The 21,775-nt window shown below is 36.0% G+C and overlaps 1 protein-coding gene across 4 annotated transcripts in view; it reads left to right on the forward strand.

Moving 5' to 3' along the window:
• Positions 1–21,775, forward strand: part of FAR1 (fatty acyl-CoA reductase 1) — a 76,342-nt gene that overhangs the window by 37,398 nt on the left and 17,169 nt on the right. For 2 of the 4 annotated variants that reach the window (XM_014844125.3, XM_014844126.3), the window contains 7 exons: positions 6,445–6,620; positions 12,979–13,158; positions 16,144–16,321; positions 17,372–17,416; positions 17,541–17,659; positions 18,600–18,667; positions 20,180–20,351. In XM_014844125.3, the coding sequence (XP_014699611.1) occupies positions 6,445–6,620; positions 12,979–13,158; positions 16,144–16,321; positions 17,372–17,416; positions 17,541–17,659; positions 18,600–18,667; positions 20,180–20,351 (938 nt within the window). Of the gene's footprint in view, positions 1–6,444; positions 6,621–12,978; positions 13,159–16,143; positions 16,322–17,371; positions 17,417–17,540; positions 17,660–18,599; positions 18,668–20,179; positions 20,352–20,658; positions 20,831–21,775 lie in introns of all 4 variants that reach the window. The other 2 variants (XM_014844127.3, XM_014844129.3) reach the window with 1 other exon arrangement.

Here is a 21,775-nt window from a genome sequence, read left to right on the forward strand (position 1 = left end):
TTTTCCTTGTTTGTATTTTGTTCCCCCTTATAAAGAGGTAATTTTATACACAGGGTTTTAGCAGTGAAGTGTAAATTAATATTAGTTTTTCCTTTTAAAAATAAATTATTTGAGGCTGGCCTGGTGGTGCAGTGGTTAAGTGCACACGTTCCGCTTTGGGGGTCCGGGGTTCGCCAGTTTGGATCCCGGGCGCAGACATGGCATCGTTTGGCAAGCCATGCTGTGGCAGGCGTCCCAAATATAAAGTAGAGGAAGATGGGCACGGATATTAGCTCAGGGCCTCAGCAAAAAGAGGATTGGCAGCAGATGTTAGCTCAAGGCTAATCTTCCTCAAAAAAAAATTATTTGATACCATTAATAGGGAGTTAAAGAATAAAAAAAATTTACGTTTGTCTCCACTGTTTACTTTATTAATTTAGTTTGTCCTCGCTTGAAAACTTTAAATAATTCTTACTTCAACTAGAAAAACTTCTTTTCTCTGAATTACTTAAAAAAAAAATCTTCTTTGAGAGCTGCTCAATAGCAGTATAATTCACGTAGCTAGTTATACCTTAGTGATGTTCTTCCCATTGCCCCAAACTCTCATGTGCTTGCGTTCCTCTCCTACCCTCCCTTCCACAAAGATATGTTGAGTCCTGCTGGTGCACTAGGGCCTGTTCAGGTGACTAAAGATGTAACAGAGAACAAAACAAAGTCCTAGCATTCGGAGAATTTACATTCTAGTCAGGGAGACAAGTTAACAAATCTGTAAGGTGTTGAATAGTGATACTTGCTGTGAAGACAAGGAAAGCAGGTAAAGGGGATTGAAAGTGATGGAGGTGCTCCTTTAGATACGATGGAAGACAAGTTCTCTCTCAGGTGACGTTTGGGGCAGAGACCTGAATGAAGTGAGGGAATCCTTGTGGGTACGTGGAGGAAGAGTGTTCAAGGCAGAGGAGGCAGCAGGCGCAGAGGCCCTGCCATGGGTGCTGTTTGATGGGCTGAAAGATCCAGGGCAAGCTGTGGTTTTTGCCTTACTGGGAGCTGTATAAGGCATGTAACGTAGGTATTAAGTGCTGGGGTGTTCTCTACCAACATTCCTGCTTTCCCCAAGTAAGGTTTCTGCCTCCTGAAATACAATTAAAATGAGAAGAGTGTAAATAGTATTAACTTTAAACTCTTAGATTAAAGATTTACCACAGGAACTTTCCAGGTATTTATTTTTAAAAGTAAGATGTAAGTTAATATTTCAATATTTACTAACAGAAAAGGTAACTACATATTAACTGCACTTGAAGAACTTGCCTTCTTAAAGTGCGGGAGGTACAGAGTTCATTTTCAGATTTTTCCCGAGAACTGAGGAGAGGGACTGAGCTGTGTTCCATATCATTTTAAAATGAAACTGTTTTGTAGACTAGTATAAGGACATTTTTAAAACACATGATATAATTTACACATTTTTTCCAAGTGACTTTTAATTATAACTCTTGAGAAAATTATTTGAAATGGTAGATTGACTGCAGTGTATTGCAGACTGATACCATTACCTTGTGGCTATACTTTTTCATGTCTGCCAAATAGGTTGGAAGATTCTGTTTATTTAAGGCAGTGATTCTCAAACTTTTGGTCTCTGGACCCCTTTGCTCTCTTAAAAATTATTGAGATTTAAGAGGTTTTGTTTTTGTGAGGTTTTGTTTTTGTGAAATTTTGTTTCAAATATCTTATTGATATTTATTGTGATAGAAATTAAAACTGAGAACCTTCTGAAGTAAAAGAATATACAAGCACACATTCCGTTAGCATCAGAGCAATGATGTCATCACACACATGGCCTTTGAGAAACTCCTCTCTACACTTTTAAGAGAACGAAAGTAAAAAAATGCAAATAATGTCTTAGTTTTAGTATGGTAATAGTTTTGACCTTGTGAACTACCTAAAATAGTCTGGGAGACTAGTAGGATCCTTAGACCACACTTTGAGAACTGCTGCTGTTTAAGAGTATACAGTGTTACTTAGACAGACTTCCAGCACATTCTTATGGATGTACCTAATAAGGGAAATGTTCATGCTTTAAGGAAAGAGTTGACTTGCACAGACATCCAAAATTAATTTGAACCCGAGCTTAGCACTAAAGATTCAGAGAATGAAGTTGGAGTCAGAAACAAAAGTGATTAGAAAGCTATGAGCTCAATTTTAGTACACGTGAGGAATCTGACTCTGAAGGCATATCCCAAAAAGGAATTTCGATTATAGCATTTATTTTGGATTGAGAATAATGCTTATTTGAATATCTAAGTTCTTACAGGTCTGTTGAAAAAAACCTAAATAGTAGCAGATGCTTCTACAGAGCAACCAACCAGACTTTTCACTTCGAGTGAACTTCATGTACAGTCATGCATCAGTTATTGATGGGGATACATTCTGAGAAATGTGTCTTTAGGTGATGTCATTGTCGTGCAAACGTCACAGAGTGTACTTACGCAAACCTAGTTGGTGTAGCCTACCACACACCTAGGCTATATGGTACTGTCTTATGGGACCACCATCGTATATGCAGTCCATTGTTGACCAAAACATCGTTATGTGGCACATAAGTGTACCTTTGTGATAGTTCTTTGGATTGGAACTAATTGTCATATCACATTAGCTTGTCTTTGACATCATACAGCAGATACTTTTCAACATGTTGCTTTTATCTTTAACTGTGAGATGTGGGATTCCTTCTCAGATATTTAGAAATTATCTCTATAGTTCTCAACTACTCAAATTAGTCTACATTCACCATTTTTTCTCTTTCTGATTCTCTCCTGAGTCCTTTTGGAATCTTTTGCTTCCCTGGAAACCTATGAGAAAGGGAGTCATTGAGGGGCTGTAAGGCCACAAGGCTTTTTTTAAGTAAAAATACCTGCATGTGTGTTTTGTCGCCATCTCTGCCCTTTGTTTACTCATCTTGGCATTTTATCGTGAACGATTTGTAATTGGTGTTCATTAATCTCCCTCCTAATAGTCTCTCTTCCCCTAGTGAGAGGCTGTTTATTCTTAGTCAGTTTTTATTGTTCAGAAAACATTTATTGTGCCTACTCAGTGCTGGGCACTCGACTTGATGTGAGGTGTTGAATTCAGAGATAAATAAGATAGAGTCCCAGCCTTACTGGAGCCTACATTCTGGAGAGTTTTTAAGAGGGAGGAGGGAAAGAAGAGAGAGTGCAGAGGTATGCAGAGATTGGATAGGAGCAGTTGTTGAAGTTGATGTCTTGGTTGGAATTGAGGGCCTGAGTAAAATATAAAAGATTTGGGCATCCCCTCTGGGATCTGTAGGGCAGTGCTTCTAGAATTTTTCCTCTCCATTAAGTCTAATTTGTAAGGAAAATGAATATCTTCTATTTAAAGCCTGAAATTTCATTGAACTTCTGTGGGATAGCTTAAAGACATGGCCATTATTTTCAATATAAAATACTTTGTCCCCAAATATTTGTCTAAATAAGTATTGGACTCAAACACTCCATAAAATTTTGTCATTTTATTTTATGCCTTTAATTCCGTCCTAGCACATCCTGCCACTTAATCCTAGGGCCGCTCATTCCCCGTTACGTATAGCATTGCTGGTGAATGAGTAAAATGAGTCCTTTTTGTTTCAAGTAGCAGGGAATGTACACTTGAAGTTGGTAAGAAACTTAGAGGTAAAGCCTGTTATGGTTTTAAAACAGTAAAGAGCATAGGCACAGAGCATACACTATAGTGGAACATTGTCTTAGAGCAGTTTCTCAACCTCAGCAATGTTGACATTTTGGGCTGGATAACTCCTTGTTGTGGGAGCTGTCTTGTGCATTGCAGGGATCAGCAGCATTCCTGACCTCTACCCAGTAGGTGCCAGCAGCTCCTGCTCCTTACTGCCACCCCGCCTCCCCACCCCCAGTTGTGACAACTAAAGGTGTCTCCAGACATCACCAAGTGTTCCCAGGGGCTGAAATGCCCCTAGTTGAGAACCACTGGTTTATGGGAACGTCTCTGGGAAAAGAAATTCCTTTGGATGGTGAGGATTGAATTAAAATAGCTGACCACAAAATAAATGCTGGACAGGGAGTAAAGTATATTACAGAGGGCATTAGTGAACTTAATAAAGTAGGAACTAATTGGGGTACCGGTAGGTTAAATTCACTGGAAAAGATGGTACTGAATAAAGAGATGGTGGCTAGAGAGGGGAGGAGTATCAAGTTTGAGATGTAACTTGTGAAGCAGCACGGTCATGTCTTGGTAGTAGTGGTAGAGATATCTGATATGAGGGGGAATTAAAGGTCGTTGGCAATCTGACAGAACAAAAAAGTGTCAATTCAAGGTGTTACAAGTTCTTTTCTGGTCATTCTTCAGCTTCCTTTTTCTCTGCTTGCCCCTTGAATATTGGTATTCTTCAGAGTTTTTCCCTAGGCCTTGATCTTTTCTTACTAGGTCCAGATAGGTGATTACTCAGCATCCTCTGTTTAATGTGAGATGAATGGTTATATTTTAAATTAGATTTGGAAAAAGCTTCCTGTAGTCTGGACCTCAGACCTCAGCTGCTCATCAGTGCTGCTACTTGGATGATCTTCTACCACAGGCTACCTGTGTGTGGTTAGTAAAATCGCTGTCAGTAGTCTGGCTTTCCCCACAACTCCAGACCCACAGAGCCAGTTAACCTCTGCTAGACCTATCATCTGAGGTGTCACATAGGTACTTTACACTCGGCATTCACAGAACTGAACTCATATCTCCGTAACTGTACTTCTTTCTCTTCCACTGGTTTCCACCTAATGAATTTATTCACTTAACAAATGTTTATTATGTCTGTATCTTGCCAGGCATTCTGCTATCTAGGGCTTGTATGCTGAGCAAAACAAATGTGATTCGTGTCCTCATGAAGTGTACCTTCCTTATCCCTCATATCGTCATTGGCCAAGTCTTACTGAATTTTTTTTTTTTTTTGAGGAAGATTAGCCCTGAGCTAACATCTGCTGCCAATCCTCCTCTTTTTGCTGAGGAATACTGGTCCTGAGCTAATCTCCGTGCCCATCTTCCTCTACTTTGTATGTGGGACGCCTGCCATAGCATGGCTTGCCGAGTAGTGCCATGTCCACACCCGGGATCCGAACCCATGAACCCCGGGCTGTCGAAGCGGAACATGCGCACTTAACCGCTGCGCCACTGGGCCAAACCCTTACTGAATTATTTTTAATTCCCAAACAAATTAATGTTCTCTCACTTCAGGTGGTTATACATGCTACTTTCTCTGCCTAGAACACTATTCTACTTTATAATCTCAGGTCCTTTCCAAGCTTGGGTTAGTTGTTTTCTCCTGTATAGTCCCAAAGCACTGTAATATTACCCCTATTTGATTACTTATAACTCTGTTTTAATTGTTAGTTTACTTGTCTAGTGTGTCCTGTTACAATCTAAATAGCGTGAGGCAAAGGTCGTTTCCTTTTTTTCTCAGTGTCTAGAAGGTCTCTGACTCATCTGAAATGCTTAGTAAATATTTTATGAATTAATGTAAGAACACGTTAGTATTGAAGTCACTAGCTAAGAGTGGTGGAGGGAAAGACTGTTACCTACTAGAAGTCATCTAGGAAAGTGAAAGTGAGTACACAACACGTATGGACTTTCTTCCCAGATCGAGAATCCTTGCTTAAGCTGCAAATATGGCCTTTAGATGAAGTGGAGAGTCAAACTGTAATAGAGCAGTAAGCTAGAGGTAGCATCAATGTTTGTCTGTAAAATCTAGAATAAAAAATTTGACTCGCAATTGAATATACCTCTACACTATAATCACCTTGGGATCTGATTCTCTAGTTAAATTTATTCCTTTGAGTATACTTAAGAAGTATTCAATTTTCAGTTTAGAATCCTGTGTATGCACATGTGATATTTCTCAAGTTCGTTCAGATTTTAATCTGCATATTTGCTTACCAACTTTTTTTCCTTTAACATGTTTACTTTTTTTTCCCTTTTAAAAAATTTGTTCTAAGATTTTAGGTAGAATAGGAATCATGATATTTAACTCTAATCTACTGAAAGGGAATACAACCAAAATAAAAGGAAGTGATAAATTAAGGTCTGGATTTTAGAAACCTGAATGATCATGGTGGACATTGTCCGGATGTCGGTACTGCTTCAGGCCTATTCCACTGGGTAATATAATCTAATCAACAAAAGCATGAACAGTTCAAATTTAACTCTGCAAACTACCGTCTCTGTGTCCTCAGCAAGTTGTTTACCGTTTCTGTGTCTCAGATTGCTTGTCTCTAAACTGGGGATACTAAAGTGGGCTTCATAGAGTGTTTTCTATGCAGAATGATAGCAATTAAGAAGAGCAACCTTAGGGTTTGCGTAGTTGAAGTTTTTAAAATAGTGATTCTTGGTGGGGAAAAGGGGATGACAATGGGTTTTAGAAAGTTGAAAAATACTGCCCTAAAAGTTTTTCCCCTTTGATAGCTCTTTGACAGATTGAGAGATGAAAATCCAGATTTTAGGGAGAAAATTATAGCAATCAACAGTGAACTCACCCAACCTAAACTGGCACTTAGTGAAGAAGATAAAGACATCATCATAGATTCTACCAATATTATATTCCACTGTGCAGCTACAGTAAGGTTTAATGAAAACTTAAGGTAAGTAAAGCTATTTATGATATGAACTTCAGCATAGTTAAAAAATCTAACTTGAATTCTACTTTATAGTCGAGTTGTTTTGAAAGTGATTTGAAGCTGTTTGCCCTATGTGAATTGCAGCTTTCAGTGTCCTACAAAATGCTAAAAGAATTTCCTTCTTTGTATCAGTTTAGAAACACTGGATAGCTAGCGTGTTTATTGGACGGAGTTGCCGCGAATTGAAATAGTGAAAGGGAGAAGGCAAGAACTGGGAAGTGTGGAGAAGAAGAAAGAGAAGTTGACCTTGGCTAGAGTGTTATCTTACAACTGATAGTGTTTGCTTCCTCTTCCCTCCCTTCTTTCAGAGGCCTGGGTCCCAGCAGCTTTATTTTTCTCCTCCATACATATCCATCTGAAAATTTTAACAAATTAGGCTCAGGTTTTGTAGACTAAGATAAAATAGCTTATAAATTTAAGTCATACCTTGTTTTTGTTTTAAAACTTTGGTAGCAGTGTTGTGGCAGGGTACAGTAGACGTAAGTTTAATGTAAAAAGCATTTGGAATTCCTTCAAGGTGCCTGTTTCAGGAAGAAAATTATGTTCTTAATGTTCACTGTTTTTTTAAAAATCTAACAAACATGTATTTCAAATAATTGTGCTTTATTCAGAACACTCTTTTTGATAGTATGTCCAAAATTACAGTTTTATAATGTTAATCTAATTGTATGGTTTTATGCCAGTTACAATGGTGCAAGCTTCTTTCAGTTTCACAATTACTCGAAGGCCTTTTTCTTAAAATGTTTTTAAATTAAAATCTGATTATAAAAGGCTTTTAGATTATCTCCCATATTGTCTTTAATATAGAAGTATAAACCTTAATTGACATAGTACAATATGACAGTTCAGTGCCAATGCCTCATAATGTGTTTTGCTGTATCCCAGGGGAGGGTGCTGTAATAGTTCCTTACATTTCTGTAGTAGTGCTTTATAGTTTTCAGGGCGTTTTCTCATTCATTATTTTATACCGTGGTAATGTTACCCATTATAATCTTATAGGCAAATCCATTTTATGCTTGAGTGCTGAGGCAGCACTGTGTACTGGAAAGGGCATGAGCTTTGGAATTATGTACCTTAATTCTGATCTTGACTTTATTGTTTATTATCTGGTGGTGATAATTTATTTACTTTTTAGTTCTTTCCGTGCAGCCATTATGTGTTCATGATTCAAAAGTGATAAAAGAATCTTATTAGACCTATAGTATTATCTCATTTTCATAAAATATGTATATGCATATATGTGTACTTAGGTACGTGTCTTTCGTTATGTGCTAGTTATTATCTTTGGGTAGTGTGATTACAGGTAGGTTTTTTGTATGCAATAGTCTAACATTTTTTTCCCCCATAGTTCTGGCTTTCATTATTTTTTTTCATAACTAAAAGAAAGAGTTCACACAGCCCTATGAAACTGTTTTCAAAAAAAAAGTATGCAGATACTGGATAATTGTGGTATAGTCCTCATTGGCTTAAAGGGGAAATTAGGTGCTTTTAAAGGCGAAATTGATTTGCAAATAAGCAACATTCCTTAGGGTGAGACTCATCAAAGTTACCTTTATGAGGAAGACCAAAGGAGGATACTTTTCTCTCTTTCTGTTCCCCGCGGGGTAAGCAAGGCTGCCATTAATGAAAGGGAAATCTCTTCTTTATTACCCTTTCTTCTTTTACTGGAGATACCATTGTGGAAGGGCAGAGAAGTGAACAAGAAAATTTATTGCTTGTTTCTTCCTTGTCAAGGCTTGTATGTTTAATGACCTAACCCTAGTCATTACATTGAAATCATTGTTTTCTGTGAAGCAATTTTAATGGATATTGATGTCTCAGCGGTATATTGCAACATTAGATTTGGACCAGACATTCTAAAATACTATAGGTTGACGTATAATAACTACTTACAAAACAATTACTCTTTATAACCATTTTTTAAATTAACCCACAAATAAAAAATGACACAAAACCTTTACTGCCAGGGCAAAAAAATCCAGATTTTACTCCCAACATTATATCCAATATTTTGGGAGAAACCAAGATAAACTGCACACAGATCCTATTTGCAAAGTCCATATAGTCAAATAGAGGAGATAGGTTATGCTTAAATAAGCATAATATAGGATAGAAAATAAGGAGTTACTGAAGAGCGCACGTCAAGTTGAGTTGAGATGTATAGAGGTCATTTATTTTCACATATGGTGGTTTGTAAGCCTTCAGGTAGGAAAAAAAATGGATATTTAGATTAGGAATTGTAAAGAAATACTGAGGATAATAAAGGGAGTTACTTAAATAGTTGATCCTGGGGTGTGGTATACCCTATGTAGTAAGGAAAGTGAAGATAGGACAGGGCCAGTGGAATTGAGAGTAAAGAAGTATCAAGAAACTAGAGACCATGGTGAGGACAGAAAACAGGCTAAAGGGGAGAAATGGAAGGACAGAGAGATGGTGTGGTCTAGGGAAAATTCTTAGTGTGAGATTTCAGAGATGGAGCAATTTGGGGTGTTAAGTCTCAGGATATGAATATGAGAGTAGGTGTTCAGAAAGGAGTGGAAGTAAAGATTTATGATTAGAAAAGATCGAGAAACTGTTGAGTCTAAGAACATTGATTCTCAAACTTTAGAATGTATATGAACCGTAAGAATTCCTGGAAAATGTGTTAAAAATGTAGAATTTTGGACCTGTACTTGCCAAATTGAGATCTTCTAGTTTTGGGATACCCAGGAATCCTCATGTTTAGCAAGAGCCTTGGGTGTGATTTAAATTATAGAAGTTTGAGTCTCCTATCCTAAGATTGATTAATTGGTCCCTAGACATCTGTGTCTATGTTGTCATTAAATTAAAAAAAAAAATCAGGTGCTGGCCCTGTGGCTAAGTGGTTAAGTTTGCATGCTCCCCTTCGGCGGCCCAGGGTTTCACCAGTTCGGATCCTGGGCAAAGACATGGCACCACTCATCAAGCCATGCTGAGGCGGTGTCCCAAACAACCAGAAGGACCTACAACTACAATATACAACTATGTACTGGGGGGTGGGGCTTTGGGGAGAAGAAGAAGAAGAAAAAATCAACAGCAGTAGTGAGAAGATCTTATCCAGGTAATATTTTCTCAGAGGTGGGGAAGGGGAAAGAGAAATCAGAATGGCCTGGGCAATTTATTTCGAATGTAGTTTCCCAGGCCTCCATTCAGATATTAGAAAGTGTCTGAGGATGAGGTCAAGCAATCTACATTTTCAATGAGCTCCCAGCTGTCTGTCATGCCAAGTGTGATATCTCTAGTTTAAGGTCTTAGAAATATTGTCAACATAGATTTTGAACAATCCAGGATGTCTGCAGAAGACAAGTGAACAAGAAGATTTATTGGCATTTCAAGTTGTTTTCTTTTTATTTAAAGTGATTTCTATGTCTGTATTAATGGTGGACTATAATTACAAAGATTTGTTCATTTTGCGCTTCCTTCCAAAAGCCAGTGCTATTTAAGATGCATTTATGACTATATAACCAAACATAATGAGAACATTATTTTTGTTTAATACTAAATGCTTTCTGATCTGACATGTCATGGTCTCAGCCTGAAGTTTAATGGAGTAGAGATTGGATGGTGGTAGAATAGAGTGAGGTTACTAGCCTGGCGGAGATACTAAGAGTTACTTCTGCGGGTACAGAATGCCTTCAGGTTTGGGCTCTCAGGTACAAATGGGTGGGTACGGGGTGGGGGTAGGCAAGGCCCAGGAGTGTTTCCTCTTTCAAGTTATTTCTTATTTTCGGTGACCCAGAAGCTCTGTCACCATCCTCAGGAGCCTGTAACAGAATATCCTTTGTGTACTGCTGTGAAAACAGTACTCTCCCTACCCCCATTGTTTTGCAAGTGCGAAAGAAAATAACACGTTGCCTTACAGTCTCGTGGACAGTGTCCTCTCTGTGAAATGTCTTCTTTGCTGGATTTCCATTTGAACAGATTTTACCCTCTCAGTTGAGATAAGGAAGAAAGAAGATACGTTCATGATTGTAAGACCCCCCCCAGCCCAATTATTTCATTAAAAAAAGTTCCTTCTACTGTGTGTTCATAGCTTCTCAGATACTATTAAATTAGAAGAAAAAATAAGGCCCAGGAGTTTTTCCTCTCATGAATTATGCTTGTTTCTGGTGACCCAGACTGGTTGTCCTGTCCTTAGGAACCTGTAACAGAATATTCTCTGTGTGCCTCTTCCAAGTCCATGCCCTCCCATCCCCATTGTTTTACAGATATGATAGCTTCACAGCCCTGCTCTGCAGTCAAGTGGCCCAGATTCCATCTGTGACATGTCCTTTTTAAAAGAATAGTTGGATTTTTTCTTCTTAAATACTGAAAATGTTAGAATTTTGGAAAGTACTCACTATTTTTATTTCTAAAAAAATTTCCTTGTCCATCTTTGAACATATATTGTTTTATATGAAATGTAAACAGAATTTTAATTTTATTTATAGAAACAATTTCTCTGTTTCTAATTATTGTCATAGTTGCAGTTTTCATGATGTGATGCTATTTCATCATGTTGATATAAGGTTCACTTAGTATAGCAAATTTAGGGAATTTTAATTTCTTTTTGTTTGAAAAGTTAATTTTTCTTCTGAGTTACAATTTCACTAGATGGACTAGATTAATAACGGCATCACTTCTGTAATTCCTGGTACTCTGTCCGGTCTCTTTCAGATCAGTTGTAGCAATTTATAGTGTCACCAACAGTATATTACTTTGCTGGTTTTCCCGTAGTATTACTAGTTTGAGTATTTCATCTTTTTTTCTCAAATAACAAACTATAAACAAAAGTTTAATAGGAAGCAAAAAACTACTCACCATCTCATTATCTTAGTATTTATTGAATATCTGTTTTTGAGACTATGTTGAGAATAATGCTAAATACTTGCAAGCTATTTATTTCATTTAAAATTATGCAAGTCCTAGTAGGTAGACTCCATTATTGTTCCCTTTTACAGGTGAGGAAACTGAGGCCCGAGTAGCTTGAGTGACTTTACAAAGTCACCTAATCCTAGCTGATAGGTAGGCCAAGTCAGGATTTGAACTCAGGTCTTATTCCATCTTGTTCTTAATCTTGATTTACTTCATAATCTATGTATTTTTAAATATTCATACAGATTTTCCATGTTTTTATATTTGTCATATAATTATTTTAATGGCTATATTCTTTCATTGTGATAAAATGCCTACTGTGTTAAACCATCTCATTCATAGTGAATATTTGGGCTCTCTAGGCTTTTGCTATTACTAGATGATGCTTCACTGATTATTTTTCTCCATATATACTTTTGCATTTGTGAAATTATTTGCTTCAAATAAATTTCAAGAAGGAAATATATAAATCATCTTGGGATCTTGCGTGTGCCTCTTGTACCAAATGTACCAGTTTTATGAGAATACCCTTTTGAATTTTGTAAGATAATCTTATAAAGGTGTTTGAATTAATTGCTACACAGAGAGAAAAAGTATGTTCTAACTTGATTATATGTTAATATAATTTAATGTTTCCAGGTTTTCTTTGACTGTTTCACCATTGTTGGTGACTCAGCCTTAGCATTTTAGAATTGTTTAACCATTCTAGTTTCTTTCTTTCTTTTGAGGGCATGACAATCAAGTTTATTAGCGTGATCTTGCTTTCACTGCATATTTCTGATTAAATATGTTTATGGAAAAATATCCCAATTCATATGAAGACGAAAAAATTTAGTTCACTTCATTTTCAAACCATATTGTTAATAAATTCTTCTTTTTATAATAATTGCTTCATTTCTGTAAGTAATTGCATTTCTGTATTCACAAAAAGAAGGGACAGGAAGAAAAGATTTTATGACTGTTCTCCAAAAGACCTGGGGAAGCCAGATTCCCGTCCAGGTCATTGCCCCTGGTAAGCTTAGGTAAAACATTCAGATAACCATTCTGGTTTCTTCTTGTGGTACATCCATATCATGAAACTGTGTACTTTTAAAAATCAAGATGCAAGAGAAAGCTCACATGACTTCAAAATGTATACATAAAAGCCAAAGACAGCAATTATTTGTGTTTATTTCTGGGTAATTTAAAATTTTTACTTTTTACTTTTTACAATTCTAATATGAAGTTTATTTTATAATCAGAAAATCTTTCTTTTTAAGCACAACTGAGAATGGATGTACTTCATACTGAAATAAAATACACAAAATCAGAGCTAAAGGATCAGTTGTAAAGAAACAAAAATCTCTCTGTCTCTGTCTGTCTTTCTCTCTAATGTAAATAAGATTTTTTTTATCAGGTGAAATAAATGACATAGCTTCCAAACTTTTCATTGTCATCTTTTCTTTTACAGAGATGCTGTTCAATTAAATGTGATCGCTACACGACAGCTTATTCTCCTTGCACAACAAATGAAGAATCTGGAAGTGTTCATGCATGTATCAACAGCATATGCCTACTGCAATCGAAAGCATATTGATGAAGTAGTCTATCCACCCCCTGTGGATCCCAAGAAGCTGATTGATTCTTTAGAGTATGTTTGTTTGAAATTTGTATACATTTGCTTTGATCCCAAAACTTTGGATCCAAGTTTATCTATTTATATATGTCTCTTGGTCTATTTCATCTCTCTCCCCTCACCTCCTTCTACCCACACATATGTACATACATTTATCTATTTATTTTTCAACAAGTTATTACTTTACTATGGTATGTTCTTTTTATTGTATAGATTTAGGTCTAAATGACTGTTGGTGAAGTCAGTTGTGGAGCTTCCACTTTTGTCCAAGTATCATGGTTGGAAGAAGGCCTGTGAACAACTCATCCATGATACTAGGACCACTATTTTCCAGAAAATCAATCCTAGTGACTAAGTAGTACCTGATACCTATGGAGACTGATGACTGCCTTCATTAGCAAAGTTCTAATTTATTAAATATTATCCTTTTTATTTTCCCCAATGGAGTATATCTATAGAGGGGCCTTTAATTATTAGGGAATCTGAGGAGACATGATCCTTTCATTGGTACTCCTAGTGTTACTGTTTATCGTGTTTCTGAGGACTAAGATCCTATTAGCAGTTATTGCATGAGAAATATTTGTAGGGGACTGGCTCCGTGGCCAAGTGGTTAAGTTTGTGCATTCTGCTGCAGGCTGCCCGCTGTTTCATTGGTTCGAATCCTGGGCGTGGACATGGCACTGCTCATCAAACCACGCTGAGGCAGCCTCCCACATGCCACAAGTAGAAGGACCCACAACGAAGAATATATAGCTATGTACTGGGGGGCTTTAGGGAGAAAAAGGAAAAAAATAAAAAATCATTAAAAAAAAAAAGAAGTATTTGTGAGTATTTGATGGATAGGGAGTAAGTGAAGTATGCTTATACAATGGCGAAGATTTCATTTGCTTCTCATCAAGTGAAACAGACAAGATCAGAGCAAAAACAAAAGAGGAAGGCTCGTTGTTTTCTTTTATAGATTATAATTATAGAAACATTCTAGTATTCATCATGTCTTCATATATTTGTTAATCTTCATGTAATGTCCCTGTAGAGCTTTTTCTTCCTTTATGCTTCTCTGTTTCCCCTTAGATCTCCTTTCTTCCCAGAGATCCTGTCCGCTCTCAGCTTCTTAGTTACCATCCTGTGTTTTCTCAGTTGAATTCTTTTCTTCCCAAGGGTGTACAGAGTGTCCGTAGCTGTTCACAGCTCCTTCTCCAAGTTTTCTCCTAAAATAAGCCCACAAGTCCTTTTCTTTAAGATTTTTCTGCTAAGCACTATGAGGAAGCAGATAGATTGTAAGAAAATTAGTAAATATGGTAGCTTACCAAGAAATTCTTATGGTAATTCCCTAGTTTCTGTTTTCTGACTCCCTTTCTTAGCTGGTCCCAAGTATCTACCTCGTCTTCCTCTTAGATCAGTAGGCAGAAGTGTTTAACATCTCTAGGAAAAGTTGAATGTGGGAGTTACTGAAGCTTTTTACTTTTTCTCTTATTAGCAGTTGGTATTTCTAACCATCTAGGTTGCTGAGAAAGAGCCAGTAACCTTCTAATTCTTGATTTCCTTTCTTTGCTTACAAAGTGATTTAACTAACAGGTAATTTTAAGTCAACTCATAGATTGGCTCTGTAAACCCACTCCAGTGATAAGGCTTACTGGCTAAAGCCTGTCCTTGGTTTAGCCTTTCTTTTTTTTTTAAGGAAAATTAGCCCTGAGCTAACATCTGCTTACAGTCTTCTTTTTGCTGAGGAAGACTGGCCCTGAGCTCACATCCGTGCCCATCTTCCTCTACTTTATATGTGGCATGCCTACCACAGCAGGGCTCACCAAGTGGTGCCATGTCCGCACCCGGGATCCGAACCGGTGAACCCTGGGCCGCTGAAGCAGAACATGCGCACTTAACCACTGTGCCACCGGGCCGGCCCCATTTTTTTCTTTTTAAGTGTAGTAACTATCTCTTCCATTTTTCAAAACTACTCTCCACTATGGAATTTTTCCTAAGTTGAATAGCAACCTTCCTTCAATTTCATTAATATTCTTTTCCTTCCACACACAAAAGCTTCTACATACAGAAGAAAATTTATCTTGATAATCTCCATTTTGTGCTTCCTCATAGGTTAGTATGGGTATCATTAGAATGTGACAGTGTACTGAGTATACAAGTATGCATACCATTATAGACAATAAAGAAAAGTATCTGAAAACAAGTACATAACATACTGGAATCAGAAATTTAGACTGAAAAAGAACATAGATATCATCTAGTGTGTCACCCTCCTTTTACAGATTATCAGAGTAGACCTTTTTTTCAGAGACACTGAGAAAATTCGAGGAATTTTATCACTCCATAGTAGGTTGCTAATTGAATTTTTATAGCATGGTTCAATTTATTTTTATCGTTTATCCTAGTATTTGTTAATCTCGCTAGTGACAGCATACAGTTTTCAGTGCTTCACCTTAAATATTTAGATTGCTGGACGCTTTATATTAATTGTAAGTGGATGTTCACTGCAAATGTATATAATTAACATGTTACACTGTTAGATGGTCATATACAGATCTATAGTTCCTAATCTGAAACCCTTGCGGCCAGATGTATTTTGGAATTTATTTGAACTTGAGAAAGGAGTATAATCTATGTTATGTATAATATGAAATAACTTCAGGTAGATCTCCGGTAGCACAGCTGATCAAACACATGTGAAGTATATGAATATTACACTAAGCAGTATTTTAAAAAGACCATAAATCAGTTCAAATTAGCTTTTGGTATCTGCTGTATGATTTATCAGAGAACTCTAGGTTTTCAGACCTTTTTGGGTATAGAAATTGGATAAAAGAGATGTGGACTTGTAGTTGATATTTCCTGAAAGTGAGACCAACGTCCATATTTTTAGTAAAAGTTGTCAAATCATTTGAGTCAGAGCAGCAGATATGTTTGAATGTGCAAAGTTAAGTGGTTTTTCGTTTTATAGTAAAACATCTGAAAATCTTTTTTCCATGCAATTTCTTTGTTTACCAGGTGGATGGATGATGGCCTAGTAAATGATATCACACCGAAATTGATAGGAGACAGACCTAATACATACATTTACACAAAAGCATTGGCAGAATATGTTGTACAACAAGAAGGAGCAAAGCTAAATGTGGCGATTGTAAGGCCCTCGATTGTGGGTGCCAGTTGGAAAGAACCTTTTCCAGTAAGTTGTTAGAAATCTTTGTAAATAATTGGAGTTGAAAATTTTAAGTTGTAACTCGGTATAAAAAGAGTTGGCAGTTGTTTAAGAGCATGTGTTACTATAGCAATGCTGTTTTTTATTTGCAGAGACACTTCTATTGGTACTTTTATTTCTGATGTAATCCTGCATGTATAAAAATGCAAATCACCGTTTACAAAATCATAATTGAAATTTAAAAGGCTATGACGTTGTCTCAAGTCAAAGGAGACCATACCTTCTGACTTTTCTTTGTGACTGACAAGAGACTGGACTCGGACGCATCAACATTTGTTAGCTTTGAAAATTATTTGTTGGTTAGCTTCCCTGCAGAGGTGAAGGGAATAAGGATGAGAATATTCAGGATCTTATTTTATTTCATTTGCTTTTTAGTACCGAAAAGAGGCAGGCCTTCCGAGAGATAGACTCCACCCTGCATAGATCACAAGCTAAGAAAGATATCCGAGATTTCTATGATAATTTGCTGTAGAAAAGCTGGGCATTATGGTATTTCTGACTCCCTGGAAGAAGACAAAACATCGATAGAAACTAACAGCAAAATTGATTTAGGAGAAACTTCGGTTTCTAGAATGGAAGTAGGTGATAGCATCTCTTTAGTTGCTTTGACAATTGTTCTATTTTCCTGTTTTATTCAGTAATTTTGAGGAGGATGTGTCATTTCTCCCTAATCTCAGGATAGTGCATCAGTAAATAGCACAAGACCAAACTTGGACAGGCTTAATTTAGCAAAAATGTGTGATAGGTATAAACTCGTTTTCATAAAGTTCTGCTTGTGGAGAGTTAATGGAAGAGTAGGTGACCCCTTGAAAGTGACTTGACTTAGCCGTTTGCGATCCGAGTTCCTGGAAGACTGCTTCCACTTGGGACAGGGAGAGAGATTCTGGCCTGAATCTAGTCTATTTTTTAGTTTTGGGAAGAAAATTACCAAGTATATATGTGGAGTTGTAGATTTCAAAATAAATCTCTAGTTTCATAATATTTCTAAGCTCCCTTTTTTTAAATTTTTGGTATTAGGGATGGATTGATAACTTTAATGGACCAAGTGGTCTCTTTATTGCGGTAAGTAAATCTTTTGATTTATTTAATATTCTATATATTTTTTTTCTGTTTTTTGAATATCTTTATATGTAAATATGCACTCTGGCTTGTGTGTCTTAAGGTGTTGTTTTTAATTTCAACAAAGGCAGGGAAAGGAATTCTTCGAACAATGCGTGCCTCCAACAATGCCCTTGCAGATCTTGTTCCTGTAGATGTAGTTGTCAACACGAGTCTCGCGGCAGCCTGGTATTCCGGAGTTAATAGGTATATGAAGTGACAGTGTCACTTGTTAAAAATATGGTAACTGAGAAGAAAAAACAGAGCTACTGACTAATGTTCATTAATCTGTCGGTCCTTATATTCCCATACCAGTATATATGGGCATTATCACTTCCAACTGCAAGAGTTGGTTTATCACACATGATATAGCAAGTGGTTTCATCAGCAATAATTAAGCATTAAGGTTAATTCTCATGTACTGTACCTATAGGATGGACAAGTTCATTAAAGATTAAAAATGAAAATAATAAAACCTGTTCCCCCTGGATGATTTTTTCCTTAATCCAAACTAAAACGTGGTATAAACTAGGCATATATAAAAACCTGAAATTCACAGAAAATGACTTACATATATCAAACATGGCACACTAGAACAGCTTTAATCAACTCATGGGCCTCGTTTTAAAAGGGAATAGTAGCATTTACAAAGAGCACCTAAACTTTAACTTTCTCAATAGTTTTTTTTCCTAATTCATAAACTGCCCTTATTTTTGAAGTCAGAATTTATTAGATGCTAAAAAGAAGGATATGATTATATGAATATATTGTTTCTAATAAAAGAGAACTCAGTCTGTAATTTTTTTCAACTGGAGCCTCTGAAAATGGGAAGGAGATTGGAAGAGCTGAGACTGTTATTTTCCTTGCATTTAAAAACAAACAATCCTGCTAATACAAGGAGGAAAAATAGGAAAAGAAAAAAAATCTGTATTTTTTAATGTTATTTTTTTTGGTAGAGGAGGGAAAAAGGGTGATTGTAAATATTCCTTCAGATAGAAAAATTCATCTTTTAAGGATAATTTTAAAAATACTCAATGTAGAAAAGGTACCCATCATCCTCATTTCTTTCTGCTTAAACGTCATAAGATTTAGATTAGCTAGGTTGGGCCCCTTTCCACTTTTCATTGCTTTGATCTTTGTTTTGCAGACCAAGGAACATCATGGTGTATAACTGCACGACAGGCAGCACCAATCCTTTCCACTGGGGTGAAGTTGGTATGATCTTACCTGTGTTTTTGAATCTTAGAATAAATCTTAAAGAACTTAAAATATTTACTGAGTTTTTATGTTAGAGTAACCCACGAGGCATTAAGGCCACTGAGTTACCAATTCTTATTTTAATTGCCATCTTAATGTCTAGCAATACTGCCTTGTGATCCTTATTAATGTTTCACAAATTTGAAAATATCGTGCTATTTCCTCCCTGTCCCACTGTTGTCTGACCTATACTGTTTTCTGCTGCCATCTGCAGCAGCCCTCAGATGCTGTGGCATGGAAACAGTACTTTTTTTTCCCCCTCATGGCACTGAATCCTGCTATTGCCTATCCAGAGGCAGTATCCCTTCTGACTACAAGAGTTGGTTTATCACAGGAGATAGCTAATGGTCCCAAGAGTAATAAATGAAGGAGTTAGCAAGTAGGAGACATATTGCCAGAATATTTTCTATTACATTTATTAATGTATTTAAATTCACAGCAAGTAGTGTGTATGCTATGTTACTTGTTCTAAAATAGGAATAGTATAACTTAAAGCCTACTGAAATTGAATCATTTTTAACTTGTGGATTTATGTTTTCAAATTTAAAGTAAAATATATTTATGGAATTGATTTAGTAATAGGTCTTATTTTAACTCTCATTGAACAATTTTTGTTACCCTTGCAGAGCAATTTTGATTTTAAAGTAAATCTTTTATGTTATTTGTCTTAGGGTTTTTTTATGGCATTTTTATTTCAAATTAAAGATTGTTAAGAGCATATAAGAAAAAATCTAGGATGATTTTAAGTTTAATTATTTAAATAATATTTAATTATATTTATATAAAATAAAGTTTTAATAATAAAGTGTTTTAGGAATTTTAAAACTTTAAATGAGTTAGGTTTTTTGTAATCTTTCATTGTGTTGTACAGTTTAGTAAAAATCAAGTCAAGCATTGTTTTTTTAGTGACTATCTCAATATACATTTCTATTAAAGTGTTAACATAGATGATAATAGATTTGATTGTCTTGACATTTCATAACCTAAATAAATTACAACAGAAGTTAATTTCGGGTTGTTTTAAGCTTGTTGACATATGTTAATTTGAGCAACTTAATTATTCATACGCAAAGGATGATGATTTTCCTTTTCTTTTTTAAGTAAGTACAGTAATAAGAATCGGAAAAGAGGAACAGAAAGAAAGAAGCTATCGTGAGAGGTGAAATATAGAAAGTAACATTGTAAACTGACATAGGTAAAACATTAAAAGGATTTTTAAGAGTGAATTTTAGCAAAAATTCATTCATCTAATTAAAATTCATAAATAGTGGCAGTTGTAACACCACTGGAGTTCAACAGTCTACCACCCGTATTCTCTGAGCTACTGTAGAGAGTAGAAAAGTGTTTTTAAATGAGTGATCTCTGACATCTTTGGTAAAATATTTTGCTTTGTAAAAACATGATTTTTTGTTTTTCAAAACTTCATTACATGGTTATTATCAAAGCTGTTACACAACTTTTCTTCCTCAGAATACCATGTAATTTCCACTTTCAAGAGGAATCCTCTCGAACAGGCCTTCAGACGGCCCAATGTAAATCTAACCTCCAATCACCTTTTATATCACTACTGGATTGCTGTAAGCCATAAGGCCCCAGCATTCCTGTATGATATCTACCTCAGGATGACTGGAAGAAGCCCAAGGTAATGGTGACTAGCTCTGTCTTATCTGTTCCTCTGACTGTTAAACAGCCCATGCTTACACTAAAATGCTATTAACTCTGTATTTGTTTATGCCTATGATAAGGCTTAATGGCCTTTCGTGAATGAGAAGACTCTTGAATTTAAGACTTTGTCAGAAAAGCGAAGGTAGTGTTGTAATTCACTCTATTTTATTCTAAAGTTTGGTTGATAAATTACTGTCATGTGCTGAATTCTAGGACTAACTTTAGATATTGTTTCTGAATAACAAATAACATTCAAAATGCTTTGACGCTTATTTTTCCTACAGGATATTATCTAAATCATTCCTTCAAGATGAATCCTTTAAACCAAGTGTTCAGGCGCCCCAATATTAAGTTCTATTCCAACAACTTATTGCTTCATTATTGGAAGGGTGTCAGACATACAGTACCTGCATTATTGCTCGATCTTGCACTCAGGTTGACAGGTCAGAAGCCGTGGTAAGAAGAATAGGAGTAAATACACTATGTATTGGTAAGGTGGTGGAAGCTTGCTGGAAAGACGAACAGTCGCTAGCATGAGCTTTACCTTTAGCATTACTAACCTGATTAATCACAATCACAATCAATGCTAGGACATTTCTTAGAAATTGGGATATTTGGGGAGGCTAACATGTGGATCTTGTCTAATAGTGCCATTGATCTGCCCAAATCCCATAATATAAGAAATGTCCAACATCAAGGTTGTCATTGTTATTATAAGCTGAAATTGAGCCCTTCTCCTCTCCCCCTTCAAAATTTAGGGATGGGGTGATTTTATAGGGGATTAAGGGTAAAATGTTCCTTTGCTTTAAGTAGGTTGTGCAGTTGTATATGAAAAAACATAAAATGTTTCTAGAAAATTAATTGTTTGAATATATCTCAGCTGCCCATTCAGCTTATAATATGGTAATTACAGTTTTTGACTAATTTTCCAGGTTGAAAATGTCATAGTTTTATTAAAAAGTTAATAACAAATGGAAAACTTTCTATTTTCTTATAGTTGTTATAATAGCCTTTCTTCTCTCTTTTCTTTTTTATTGAAACCTCACAAACTTAAATAAAATCCTCCTACTGTCTTACCAAAATTATAGTGAAATGTACTATAAAAATATTTATTTTTTTTAACTACATTGGCATTACAGTGGAGCCTTTGATTGGAGAGTTCAGGATTTGAGTATTTATGTATAAAGAAGATGCTGATTCCAGAACTTCCATCAACTGCTCAAAAAATAAAAGTGAGGTATCTGCCAGTTATAGTGTATCAGGATCTGAGTTACTTGTAGGAATTTTCTGTGGATTCAGTTGTCCATTATGTTTCAAACTCTATATGTTAAATATTGAAATATGTGAGAGGGTTGAATTGAACAGCTTTAGAATGGATAAAGAAATACTTAACGGAAGAAA

The sequence above is a fragment of the Equus asinus genome, chromosome 20 (genome assembly GCF_041296235.1).
Source record: "Equus asinus isolate D_3611 breed Donkey chromosome 20, EquAss-T2T_v2, whole genome shotgun sequence".
NCBI lineage: Eukaryota > Metazoa > Chordata > Mammalia > Perissodactyla > Equidae > Equus > Equus asinus.